The 14,427-nt window shown below is 39.2% G+C and overlaps 1 protein-coding gene across 1 annotated transcript in view; it reads left to right on the top strand.

The window, feature by feature from the left end:
• LOC133458594 (contactin-associated protein-like 4) overlaps positions 1 to 14,427 on the top strand; it is a 154,507-nt gene that overhangs the window by 67,039 nt on the left and 73,041 nt on the right. The window contains exons 7-9 of the mRNA XM_061738655.1: positions 8,724 to 8,899; positions 10,364 to 10,510; positions 13,735 to 14,002. Coding sequence (XP_061594639.1) covers positions 8,724 to 8,899; positions 10,364 to 10,510; positions 13,735 to 14,002 — 591 coding nt within the window. The remainder of the gene's footprint in view (positions 1 to 8,723; positions 8,900 to 10,363; positions 10,511 to 13,734; positions 14,003 to 14,427) is intronic.

The raw sequence follows: 14,427 nt of genomic DNA, 5'->3' as shown, positions 1-14,427 counted from the left end.
ATGTGAGGCTGGAGGACAGATGCGAGGATTTGGAGTCAAGGTCTCGTCGGCAGAACGTACGGATTATTGGCGTCCCGGAGGAGGATCCTGACTCTTCATCTGCAGCCGGTGTTTCCAGGCTATTGGCGGAAGCCTTCTCCCTCGACGCAGAGCCGGTGGTGGATAGAGCCCACCGCACCCTCATGCCGAGACCGAAGCCCGGGGAGCGGCCCCGCGCAATAGTGGCAAGGCTCCATTATTACACCGACTGCGCTGACATCCTGAGAAAGGCGAGAGAGCGGCAGCAGAACAAAGTCCGGGGTATGAGCATCTCCGTGTTCCCGGACCACACAGCCAAGACAGCGCGGGCGCGCGCTGCCTTTAATGACGTGCGCCGTCAGCTGCGGGAGATTGAAGGAGTCCGGTATGGATTGCTGTACCCCGCCCGGCTGCGTGTAACCCATGACGGCCAGCAGCGGGACTTCACGTCGCCAGATGAAGCCCTGGCATTCATCAGGAAAATAAAAAAAGTGACTACCAGCTAGTTTTCTGGGACGATTTATCCAGCTTGATGTCCGTGCGGGACTCTGGCCCGGGGTGAGTGACTGAGTCAATTCAGAAAATGGGACTTTATGTCGTAATTTTTTATTTTTTATTTTTTATTTATTTATTAATTTTTTTTTCTTTTCTCTTCTAACTATCAATGGGAACAACACCGTTTTAAATTGATGGCCTAATCATTTCTCTGGTATGATGCCTTGATTAGAAAATATGCACACACCCCTGTCTTTGCTTAAATTGTGTGCATGTGTGTGCGTGTCTGTGTGGGTGTGTGAGTGCATATATGTATATATTATTGTTCTATAGGCCAAAGATCTCCTTAATTTACGTTTGTTGTTACCCTGACAAGACAGCGATCGTCAGAATGCCTCAGATTGATGGTTTCATATGCCTCATATTTTATTTTATTTTTTTTTAAGGTTTTAACTCTGCAGGAGCTAATTTTGTTTTTGTTTTTGTATTTAGCTTTATAGTCGAAAGCATCTCTTTTCGAGAATGGCTTCCTTTGAAGCCAGCACGGCTGTTTCCATCGTTTGGGGATGGGATCATCTAATGTGCGTTGGGTGGGTGGGCGGGGGTTATGGGATGTTGGCTTTTTGTCTCTGTAGGTATGTATATACTCCTGAGTTTTGTTTGTTTTGGTTTTCCCTTTTACCTCTTTTCCTTATATCTCCTCTGGTGGTGGGTGAGTCGGTCTTATTTTCTCTCAGAGAATGCCTATGAACGATCGTAATCTGCGCAAGCCTGATACTGGATCAAACATTACATTCACTAGCTGGAATGTGAAAGGTGTGAATAATCCAATTAAGCGATCAAAGATTTTTTCACATTTGAAACGCCTGGACACTGACATAGCTTTCCTTCAGGAAACTCATTTGCGAAATAAAGATCATTTCAGACTCAAACGAGCTTGGGTGGGTGATATTTTTCATTCAAATTTTGATTCTAGGTCTAGAGGAGTAGCAATTTTGATCAACAAAAGAGTCAATTTCTCCGTCTCCAGGACAATATCCGATAAGAATGGTAGATATCTTATTGTTGCGGGCACTCTATACTGTAACCCTGTATTGTTGGTGAATATATATGCCCCTAATTTTGATGACCCCAATTTTACGGATAGGCTGTTTGGCAACCTCCCTTTCTTAAATACGCATATTACAATACTGGGCGGTGATCTGAATTGTGTTATTAATCCTTCTTTGGACCGTTCGAATCCTCGTACTTTGACTCAATCCTCTATGTCAAAATCTATTACCGATTTTACAGTCAAGAACGGGCTTGTTGATCCGTGGAGGTTCTCACATCCTGGAGATAAGGAATTCTCTTTTTTTTCACAAGTACATCAGTCATATTCACGTATTGACTATTTTTTTGTTGATGGCTCTCTTCTCCCCAAAGTTACTTCTGTCGTATACCACCCAATTGTTATTTCGGATCACGCCCCTCTAACTTTGAATATAACATGGTCTGAGCGCCCCCGTTTTTCTTCTCCCTGGAGGTTTAATCCATTGCTTTTATCCGACGATGCATTTAATGTTTCTATATCTGCTTCAATAGATGATTTCATTGCATTAAACAAAACAGATTCTACCAGTTTTTCGCTAGTATGGGAATCACTCAAAGCATATTTGCGAGGACAGATTATCTCTTATTCAGCATACGCCAGTAAAATCCGCAGGGCTAAATTACAGGAGCTCACATCTAAAATTCAGGACACAGACAGACTAAACTCAGTTAACCCGAGTCCGAGTTTACTGAAACAACGGCTTGATTTGCAGTCAAAATTCGATCTTATAGCGACAGCCGATTCTGAACGGCTCCTATTACGCGCTCATGCCAACTATTATGAACACGGCGATAAACCAAGCAGGTTATTGGCTCACCAATTAAAAAGGCAAGCAACGTCGAGACTGATTCCCAGCATTAGAGATTCTAATGGCACACTTACCACCGATCCAATCGCCATCAACACAATTTTTAAATCATACTACTCCTCTCTCTATGAGTCAGAATCTCCACTTGACACAGCAGAAATGACCTCCTTTCTTGATAATATCACTGTCCCTACTATTAATTTGGATGTGGCTAATGGCCTCGATGCTCCTTTCAGCTTGCAAGAAATTGCTGCCGCCATTGAAGCTACGCAAAGCAACAAGGCCCCTGGTCCCGATGGGTTCGGAGCTGAGTTTTTCAAAAAATTCAAAGACAAATTAGCCCCCCTTTTACTTTCAATGTACAATGAGTCCCTTGATCATGGCTCATTGCCTCCCTCTTTAATGCAGGCGTCTATTGCCCTCCTTTTGAAGAAGGACAAGGACCCTGAATCATGCACTTCTTATAGGCCCTTGTCTTTACTGAATGTAGATGTCAAAATTTTAGCCAAAGCACTAGCAATTCGTCTTGATAAGATCCTTCCTAGCATCATATCTGAGGAGCAGAATGGTTTCATCAAGGGACGCCAGCTCTTCTATAATGTTCGTACACTTCTTAATGTGATTCTCTCTAAAGATTCTTCTCCACTCCCTGAAGTTGTTATCGCAATTGATGCTGAGAAAGCTTTTGATCATGTCGAATTTAACTATCTTTTTGCAACACTTCATAAATTCGGATTTGGACACAGGTTTATATCGTGGATTAGACTTCTTTACACTTCCCCTCAGGCCAGCATTCACACCAATGACAACTACTCCACTTATTTTACATTATCACGTGGCACGAGACAGGGCTGCCCTCTCTCCCCTTTGCTATTCGCTCTATCCGTCGAACCACTTTCAATTGCTTTAAGAATTCTTCCTCTATTTCGCGGAGTCTCTAGGTCCAATGTGGAACTTAAATTGTCACTTTATGCAGACGACCTCCTTTTATATGTATCTGACCCTTTAACCAGCATCGCACCAATATTATCTCTGTTGAAGAATTATGGATCCTTCTCCGGCTATAAGGTCAATCTTCACAAGTGTGAATGCTTCCCCATAAACTCCTCTGCTTTACAACTCAAACAATCTGATATCCCCTTTAAACTCAGCCCGTCAGGCTTTAGATACTTAGGGATTAATGTGACCCGCACTCTGCCCTCTCTTTTCACCGCTAATTTTTCCTCACTGGTAACTCGAGTGAAGGCGGACTTACAGAGGTGGAACTCCCTACCATTGTCACTGATAGGAAGAATTAACACAGTGAAAATGACTGTATTGCCTAAATTTCTTTTTTTGTTCCAATGCACTCCTTTATTTCTACCAAAATCTTTTTTTAAATCACTTGACCAAATTGTTTCCAACTTTTTATGGGCCGGTAAGACACCCAGAGTGAGGTATTCGCTTCTCCAAAAATTTAAATTTAATGGGGGTCTAGCACTACCAAACTTTATGCTTTACTATTGGTCAGCGCATATTCACAAACTAATTTATTGGCTTCAGTCTCCTGAGTTATTATGGTGCAGATTGGAGGCTCAGTCACTCTCTTCATCCTCTGTAACGGCCCTACTCTCCTCCTCTTTACCATTGAATCCCTCTAAGTTTACAAATAGCCCTGTGGTGCTTTCCTCCCTTAAGATTTGGTCACAGTTTAGGCGCCACTTTAAATTTGCTTCTCCATCCATCTATACACCTGTTACTAAGAATCATCTGTTCCCTCCATCACTAGTAGACACCACTTTTATGATTTGGTACAACCGTGGCATTAAGCACTTCAGGGATCTATATAAGGATGGTATCTTTTCCACATTTTCAGATCTGAGGTCAAAGTTCAATTTGCCTGCCTCCCATTTGTTTCGCTACTTCCAGCTTCGACACTGCGCCTCTGCTCTGTTTCCATGCTTCCCTTCCCTTCCTGCTAACCAACCGTGGGATGATCTTCTAACAATGAAACTCAGTCAAAAGTCTCTGATATCTAAGATATATGCACTGTGTATGACATTTGATGATCATTCTGTAGATAAAGCTCGGGAGGGTTGGGGACGAGAGTTGGGCCTTGACTTCACAGGGGAGCTGTGGGATAAAGCTATCCGTAGCATACGATCTAGCACGCCTTGCGCTAGATTTGAACTTATTCAATTTAAGGTGCTGCATAGAGCCCACCTATCAAAATCCCGATTATCGGAAATATATCCGAATGTTGCAGACCTATGCGACAGATGCCAGGGTTCTCCATGCAATTTAAGTCATATGTTTTTCTCCTGTCCTAGGTTACAGAAATTTTGGAGTGATTATTCTGTGATCATGTCTAAAGTTCTGGGTAAAAAAGTTGTTATGGCCCCTCTCTTAGCAATATTCGGACTCACTGTTGACTCCTCACATATCAGCCCCACACAGTCAGAAGTATTGGCTTTCACATCCCTTTTAGCAAGACGTCGTATCTTACTTCTATGGAAATCCCCCAAGTCCCCGTCTATTTCTATTTGGCTTAGTGATGTTATGTTTTTTCTTAAATTGGAGAAGGTGAGATACTCTTTAAAAGGCAACGCAGCTAAATTCGTTCGCAAATGGCAATCTTTCATAGACCACTTTACCGCGTTGAAGACTCTACCCACCGACTGACCCCCCCCTCCCTTAATTTTCTTTTCATCTCCTTAATTTGTTTTTTTTTATGTTTTATTTATTTCCAGTTAATGGGATATCACTTATGGGCATCTACATTCACCACTGCATTTGTTTTTTGTATGCATTTTTGCTCATACATTACTTTCCTCCTTTGATCATTTCTTGCTCATCTGTTTATTTATTATTTAACGCTACAGAGACTCTGTTCCTTAGTTAGGTTTTGTGTGTTTTAAAAAAAAAAAAAAAAAAGGAGACAATGTATAATGCGTGTGTTTGACTACAGATTTCCATGTTTTCATTGTATGTTGTTTCCTATAAAAAGATCAATAAAAAAAAAAAAAAAAAAAAGAAGTGTTATCTCCATGGGAGAGTATGTAATGTTGAATTTCTCTTTATTCATCGCTCCCATTTGACAACCCGGTCTTGCCAGTTGCGCTCTTCCTTTTAACAGAGACGTGTCAATTACTACGAAAACAAGCTAACTGAGGTCCGGAGAAGTTAAAGATGGATAATGATGGTTAAGATAAGAATCACAGACCTAAAACTTTTAAACACATAAAGAACTCAGCCAGAGGTGATGTCTTATGGTTGGTAACACATATTTGCATAAACATTTGCATAGATAATTTGCACGGACAGACTAACACACAATGAGCAAGCAGACAAACAGACGAGCAAACAAATATATACAGTGAGACAGTTAGACCCTCTCTGTTGGCCTGAGGCTGCCCAGGCAGGAAGAATAAATTGACTGGCTCATTAAGATTTATGTCTGCTTTCCAAAACTACCTCATTTCCTTTATGCTTTGCATTTATCAAAATGTCAGCATGCTATAATGTAGCCTGCTGCTTCATAATTTAGTTCAATTGTGAACTGTCACAAGGCAGCTGTAATACACAGCAGTAAATGCACTGAGGGCCACTGTGTCCTGCTCCAGTGCCTTCTGGACAAATGGTGTTAAGTATTGCTGACTAAATTAGGAAGGCATCAGAAAGGCATGCATGGCAGGCTGAATGTTAAATGAATGGCTTTCTTTTCTCTACATTGTTGCTATTTAGGATATGCTGGAAGGTTGCTGACTAGAAAGAGTATATCAGACATTATCCTAATTAAACCTGCAAAATCCGATTTTTTTTTTCTCATTGTAAAGAGTGACAGAACCTGTAACTAGATCCTCTCCCAGATATCTGAATATTGACTGTTTGTGGACTGTTATACCACCTCAGGAAGACAGTAGAAGACAATGAACCGTGGTGATTACCTTTAAATGTGCTTACTCTGTACCACTTTGTCTTGATTGATTTATATTGAGAATTTGGAATGTTCACTTTCAAAGAGCCCTATAATAATTTCAGTGTAGCTTGAAACTGCAAATGACAATTACTGTACTTCTTTGTATAATAAGCGGCATACTGCTGATTCCATCTGTGGCACAGTACAGTATATATGTGTTTCAAAAAGAAATGTGAGGGAAAAAGACTTGGAAAGCGGAAAATGGAGAGTTGTCGTAACACAGAAAAAAACAGGAAGTGAGGGAAGGTATTATATGCACTATAATGCACATGAAAGTCAGATAAAGGTAACAGACAAGTCCATGATCAATATGAAAAGATCCAGAGCTTCTTTATGGAGACGGGAGAGCTTTAAAGGAGCTTGAGGCTCCTTTTAAGAAATGAGACTCTCTAGCGCCACCCTTCGCCACGACAGCCGTCGGGGGTACTGCAGTCAACAGTGAAGCCGGCACGGGAGAACGTGCATGCAGCGTCATGTGACGTCACATCCGCAGGACAGCGCGGGAAATTCCGGCCCGGAATTGCAGCACATTTTGCAGCACACAGCCTGTTCAAGGCAACGGAGAGATACACTAGAGGGCTCATTCTTTTTGGTTTGGAACGCTTCATCTGACATTATTACTAGAAAACTTAAAACGTATACAAATTTTTTTCATAAATCCTGCCTCAATCCTGCCTCAAGCTCCTTTAAAGACAAAAAAACCAATCCTCACAAATCAGGACTGTCTAGTACAGCGCCCAGACGGTAACTATTAAACACTAAATACCCAGGCCTGACACTTCGTATCCATCGTATCTTCCCTGCTAAGCGAAATTATGGAATAATCTAATATAAAGGTGTACAAGGTTTATTTTTTGAATTATTTTATTTCGTCTAACATCCAGAGGTTTAACCACGTCAGACCCGATGCATTTTGTTTTTCTTGTTGCTTTGGCACTTTGTTAAGAAATTATATATTATGATGTACCTGATGTAGATAAGTCCACACATGTTTACGCCAGGTTTTAGGAGGTTAATTAAGTTCTAAAGTTCTGCATCTCAAATGCTTCAATCAAGACGACTGAACTTCATTTTCTTTTTAGTGGACACCAGAGAATGACTGAATACTAACGTGAATTTATGTCCATTTTGAAAAAAGATGTCCTATTTAGCCCACAAATTATGGCATTGTGTCCTCAAATCATTTATTATATTGATTTATAAGCTCACAGTAGTTTTCTTTCTATTTTACTGTTGCATCTTAAACTAAAGTGTTGATTTTTATTGCGACTATTAAAAGAAGTAACAGTTGCTATGGTTTTTGGCTCAGGTGAGCAGCTTTGCTTGACACTGCTGATATGGCTAAGTTGGCTTCATGGAGCTGTGAGCTCAGTATGCGCTGGGTACGTTTGCAGCTCTGTAAGAAGGGGTTTTGATGACAAATAGCACTTATAACTCTGAGACCTGGCTTCTTAGTTGGAAATAAGGGGATTGTTGCTTTTAGTTTGCTGGTGCTGCGTCTGCACTGATGCAGCTTCTGCTGCTTCTGTTCTGTTGAGGTGGAAGGAAAAAGGCATGGCCGTCGATTTATCAGTCTACTTGATGTTGCTACACTCCACTTGCGGTGGTTCAAGTATCTAATTAAGACATTTGACGGTGGCCTCCGATGTGAAATGCTTTGAATGTGTCCGACTTTAAAGAGGCACTGAGGCAGAATACGGATCTACTGGCTAGTTTAGGAACAACTTGGTGCTCCTCAGAAAAGTTGAAGGAGATGCCTGAGGTTCTGCTTGTGACTGTGAAAGTATCCTCTATGATTGATCACCAGGTGTATATCTCTCTGTCTGATGTCCGTTGTTTCATCAGCAGAAACTCTTTCCTCTGACAGATCAGTGCATGCAGAGATGGAACCGCCAATTTAGACCTGCTGATGTTGAGTCTGCATTAATTATGTTCTAGTAGCAGTTTGCGGTATCATCATTTCTTGCACTCTGTCCTCCTCCCTTTCAGCACGCAGATATGAGCTCTCTAATGAGAGGGGGTGACCTCGGTGGTGGGCACCCTGTCTGAAATAAAAATGATCTAATTTCATGCAAGCTGTTGAGTGTGTGACTTATATTGTTTTGACAGGTGTAACAAAAACCCTCCTAAATTTTCTCACTTCTAGAAATAAGACATTTTATACAGGTTTAGTCATGCTTCATTAAGGGTGGACACTCAGGATTTTATATTAGAATAGGATTGAGATGTCACACTTCAGAAAAATAAATCATACACTCATCAGAAAGTACACAATAGAGTTTTTAGCATTTTGTATTTGCAAAATCCAACATGACAAAGCTGTTTTTCTCTTTTTTGCATCTGTGTCACAGGTGTGAGTTCCCTCTCTGGTGGTCAGCTTCTTGTTTCTCTGGGTAGCTTGCTGGATGACCAGCACTGGCACCATGTAAAGCTGGAGCGGCTTAGCACTCACCTCAACCTCACTGTGGATAAAAACACCCAGCAGGTTCACGTACCAGCTGAGCTGAGCCACTGGCACGTCCACACGGTGAGGATGCCTCTCCGGCACCGACTCTATTGTTGTTTATCTCTTGTTTCATTCATATATGGAATCAAACAAAGATAGTCAGGTCAACCACCTGCTTATCTTCAACTCTGTTCAGACATTGCAAACCTTTTCTTGAATAGTAAAAAGATTTGTAGGTCCATTTTAGCATCAACCAACAAGAGCCTTTACTGTGAGCTAAAAAGGGACATATTATAAAAAAAAAGTTTTTTGTTTAGGTAGTTGAGGTGGATAACAGCTCAGAAGCTGTGGCATAACATAACCCTTTGACATTTTTTGGCCACCCTAACCCTAAGTCTAAAAAAAAAAAAAGAAAAGTAAAAATCGTTCAGTATTCTGATCAGATTTGTAGGCTACTGAAAAAAAAACAGTTCTCCAAAAGCCTATCTTGTCATCAAATGTGTGAGTAAAAAATGTTAAACATGCAAAAGCAAAACATTGGAAGATATATGTATATTTCTCTCTCTCTGCAGTGCACTGTATCATTAACAATTCAATAAATCAGAAAAATTCCAGCGCATGGAAAAAACCAACATTCATTAGTGGATGATGTGGATGAGCAAGGGATAATGATGGGACTTTTTGTTTTAGGACTACAATATGAAGTTATATTCACAAATGTCTGACAAAACTGTCCTGTGCCTAAAAAACACCTAAAATGTTAACTTCGTAGAGGCGAGTTGATGGTCAAAATAACAAAATATAAGTTATTTAATGGTTACATAGACATTTTTTTATGGAGTTTCTCATCATCAGAAAATACCATTGAAAAAGCTAGGACTTGTGAAGGTATGGGGTGGTATCAGTGTCCTTGGAAAAAGAGGATTTTAACTCATCTGATGGCAACATTAATGCATAAAAGCACAATGAGACTTCAGAGCTCCACATGATGCCTTTAAAACCACATCTCTTCCAGAGACATCTACTTTTTCTTATTTTTGGAATTGACAATGCAAAGTCCCATTCAAATTGACAAAGACATAGCAACACTCTGGAAGAAGATAGGGACTAGGACTCGGCCTGGCCTGTCCAAAATTTTGTAAGGGAAAAATATAACTCGTATTGATCCACATGTTTGGATATTTTTTGTTGAAAAGAATGGGACAAAATAAAAAAGTATTGATTTATCTCTTTGTGTCCTCAGTGCCAGTATCTGTTTGTGCATTATGAGAAGACTGTGACTATATATTTACTACGTATTGCAGACCTAAAATGAACAATGGAAGTAAATATCCTCACCCTCTAAAAATAATAGCCTGAGTCATATTTTCTCAAGTTTGACTGTTATGCACATAATGGTGTAGCAGGATTTGGTGAACTTAGCCAATTTTTATAAAAGATTAAAAAAAATAATGTTAACAAAGCAACCTTTAAATCTCTCTGATGGTGAATGTTATTTTTTTGTTATTGCTTTTAATTCATCATTTGTGCTGCTGTCTTGTGTAGCTGAGTGTGGCAGCTGTCCAGAGCCACGGACTACAGAAACCCATCCTCCCCAACAGGAACTTTCACGGCTGCCTCGAAAACCTGATTTATAATGATCTTAACCTGATAGACCTGGCCAAGCGGAGCAGTACACAGGTCATTGTAGTGGTAAGTGCTGTGTGTCTCAACATTTTTGAGACATCAAACTTTGAATCACACAGATAAGTAATGGGTTAAGTGTCATGTCAGGTTATTGTGCTGGACCCTTGTGCCATGAGGTCCTTGTGGTCCTGATAAATTCCTTTGTCAAGATGTTTAACCCTGTAATGCTGGATGTATCATATTTGATAAATGCATTTCTGAGACTTCTGAAACTCCCCCATAATCGAAAAAAGGAAAAAAAAAAAGGTTTTATACAAACTGAAAAATAATGAAAAAGATAAGCAACTAAATTAAAAAAAACATACACATTCCTTATTTATTTATTCATAATGATGGAAAAAAAGAATCATTTACAAATTGTTAAATACAAAATTAGAAGTGTTTTTCATTTCAATATATAATTAACACTTAAATGTTTAAAACCGTGTGTTATTTCCAAATGTCAGGCATTAAAAGTATAAGCTCTCAGCTTAGTGATATTGCTTCTGTAAATTGTTTCATTTTCAGGCTTTTTTTATTCAACTATAAATTGCTCTAGAGATCAGTCTTTCAGTAAAACAAAAGGAATTGTGTTTTATATCTGCTGCTGCTATGTACATTTGTTAAACAAACCTTTGGCATTTCACAGTCTGTCATCAAAGACAATGCTTGCTGCCATTCATTCTGCTGCTTCATTTGCACACCGCTTTTCTTGCTGAATCTGCGGGGGTAAAAATAACCTTGATTTAAAAAAAAAAAAAAAAAGACATGATATAGTTTGAATAAAAGAAAGAGTCCAAAAGAAAGTCCAACGATGCCTTTAGGGCTTGAAGAATATAGAAGCTGATCTATGAACGGAAACAGAATGTGTTTACTTCCAGATTCAGCTCTGTAAACCTCAGTTTGTACATTTACAAGCTTAAAATCGGTTCAATTTTGACATTTGTATTGGTAACTGGTAGTTACCCCCCGACTATTAAAAGCATTCTGAACAGTACAGAATTATATTTTGGCTCTGAGGCTCATGGGAATCATGGAAATGAGCCCTAGTTGCAATCAGAAATTGAAAAGAAACCATGTTAAACATCACAGTGAATAAATTAGAATATTTGTCTTGTATAACCACACAATATGCTGCCACTATGACTATAAAATTCACAACAGTGACAGAGAGATATCTATAATACAAGATGATCTGTGGTATTTTCTCAAGACTGAACATTATAAAACATCAGACCTAAAATCTATTTGATTCATTTTGTTGTAACAACTGTGGTTTGTTGGATGGGAGCAGCTAAAATATCCTTTTCTACATTTTTAAACTTGAAAGAGCTAATAATGAGATAAAGGGATCTTATGGCTTATTGGCTTCTTACTCAAAAAAAGGTTTTATTGTATTAACGGTAAGGTTGTCAACTCTTCACTTGACATCACTAGACTACACTGTCTACACATTGAGTTGTTCCTGTTCATACCGTTCTAGTGCTGTAATAACCTCCTTACAATGCAGATATGGATGGTGTAGAACTGTGTTCTATATTTATTAAATTACAAAACCTACAATATTCTGGTTAAAAGCACATAAGACCCATCCCATCCCTTCATGTGTCAGCATGCAGCTCAAACTGTGACATGTTGAAACTAATGACCTGAGCATAACATCCAATCATCACCTGTCTCTATTTGTACTTTCTTACCTCATATGTTTTAGTGTAGACTCAGAACAGACCCGTTAGGGGTGGAAGTAACAAAAATTTAACAGTAAAAATAGTTGGAATACGGTAAACATATGCATGACATTTTTCAAGACGGATGCCCAAGTAATGAAAGTACCAAAAAGTGCTTGCAATTTTAGAAAAAGTTGTAATGAAAATATGTGTGTATTGAAAAATAAAGTGTTAAATTGTTAGGTGATTTGATTAAATTTACTTAAATTTAAATTTACTTTTGTTTTTTTTATTTGTGATTATTGCTACTTCGAACCTGAAAAAAACTCACAATGCTGAAAATCACATCCATTCTGCAAAGCTTGACATTCAACTTACTAAAGTTAAACCCTTTTCACAAGGAGATTGCACCATATCAACGCAAAAGATCAATCCTTGTTAAACCACCGTCAGAAGCTCACACAGACCAAGCAGAGGTGGCTCAGTGCTGCATCAGTGTGTAATTACACACAACAAAGCAGCATCATAAGAGCAGTGGGTTTGTGGCTCTCCTTGACACACAGGGCTCATCTCACCACTGTCTCACCTCTTTACCACCTCCGAGAAAGGAGAAAAACATTTTACATCTTAAATGTTTCCTTTGTGTGTGTGCTTGGCTGCAACGTGAACACCGCTATGGACACTGACTCTTGTGGCTGTTTTCCTGAGTGCACTTTGCTTTCTGCTTTGTGATTCACAGAAGTTACATGTTGCCATAAAATAAAGCCTCAATGTGGGTTTTTCAAAAAGCATTGCCAATGTCTTGTCTTGTCCATTGTGATGAATTTGTCATTCAGGTATAATCTTTGATCAGTACATCAATTTGTATTGAGTGAAACTTAGAATATCTTCTTTTATATTCAGATTTTTTTATGACTTTTTTTTGCACCATGTGTCTCTATGGTGCTGATGATCACTGTCATGAATATTTCTGTCTGCCTGATTGTTTTCATCATTTGCATCATTGAGGTCTCTGATTTTACACCCACTGCCTTCATCAGCATCATTTGCATTATCATAATCTCCTTTCTTATCATCTGCAGCATCATCACATCTACATTTCTTGAATTATAAAGCCTGAAGCACAAGAAGATGAGAAGTAGGACAGAAAAAACTTGAATGAGGAAAGTTCATATGATGTGATTTGTCCTGATTATGTAAACGTGACAGATTTCATGTAAATTATTCTGTCTACACCTGTTCACTGCTTGTTTCTCTTTATATTCAGCCAAAATAAGGATTTGAGTATAATTGTTTAAAGAAAAGTTTAATTTGTTGCATAATTTAGCTTTCCAAATGCAACGTGGGAAAGTGAAGTAAGTACAGAAACTGTGTCACCCTGATGCTTTAAGTTTTAATGGAAAATAATCTAAATATATTAATAAACAGGTGTCCCTTTTCTGTTATCTTCTCATCGGACCTCTGACATTCAGTCAAACTGGATCAGCTGCCGTATGAATATTCATGTTTTATCATCTCTCCATCATCATTTCTTAACCATGGTTTTTTTCTCAATCCCCCATGCCTCCTTTCTTTTTTTTTCAGGGCAATGTGACCTTTTCTTGTTCCGAGCCAGTTTCAGTTGCTGTGACATTCACTGACTCCAGCAGCTTCCTCCAGCTGCCTGGACTGACATCAGAGTCATCGGGGATTGTTTCTATAACACTACAGTTCAGGACATGGAACAGGGCAGGCCTGCTCCTGACCTTTTTCCAAATTCAGCAAGAAAGCTCGGTCTTCCTGTACCTAAGTGAGGCCCGGCTTCGCCTTCAGATCAATAAAGCTGGCAGGACACTCCTGGAGCTCAGCGCTGGTACGTCAAGTTATGATCAGTTGTGACTGCACAATTAATTTTTTACTAATTTTAATTAAATTTTTGCACTTTTATTTTAAACTTGTTTTTTTTCGTTTAGTAGTTTTTAGGTCAGTACAGTAGCAGGTTTAAGGATGACAAACTCCCTCTAAGCATTTGGAGAATACCGTAACATTTTGTAAATTGTAAAATTGAATTTGGAAAATTCCTCCATCTGTCCCCTTCACCAGGGCTCTTCAAGTCTTGTGCTTGTGGGCCAGTGTCCCGCATCTTTTAGATGATTCCCTGCAACACCACACCCTGAGATGACCAATGACTCAGGAAAGCATTCAAACAAATAAATAAATTAGTAATTATTGCCAACTGTCTTACTACTGTATTGCTAAAGCAGGCTGAATCCAATCTGTAAGGTGGAAGGTGTGGTG

The sequence above is a fragment of the Cololabis saira genome, chromosome 13 (genome assembly GCF_033807715.1).
Source record: "Cololabis saira isolate AMF1-May2022 chromosome 13, fColSai1.1, whole genome shotgun sequence".
Taxonomy (NCBI): Eukaryota; Metazoa; Chordata; class Actinopteri; order Beloniformes; family Belonidae; genus Cololabis; species Cololabis saira.
This window is presented reverse-complemented; position numbering and strand designations above follow the sequence as displayed.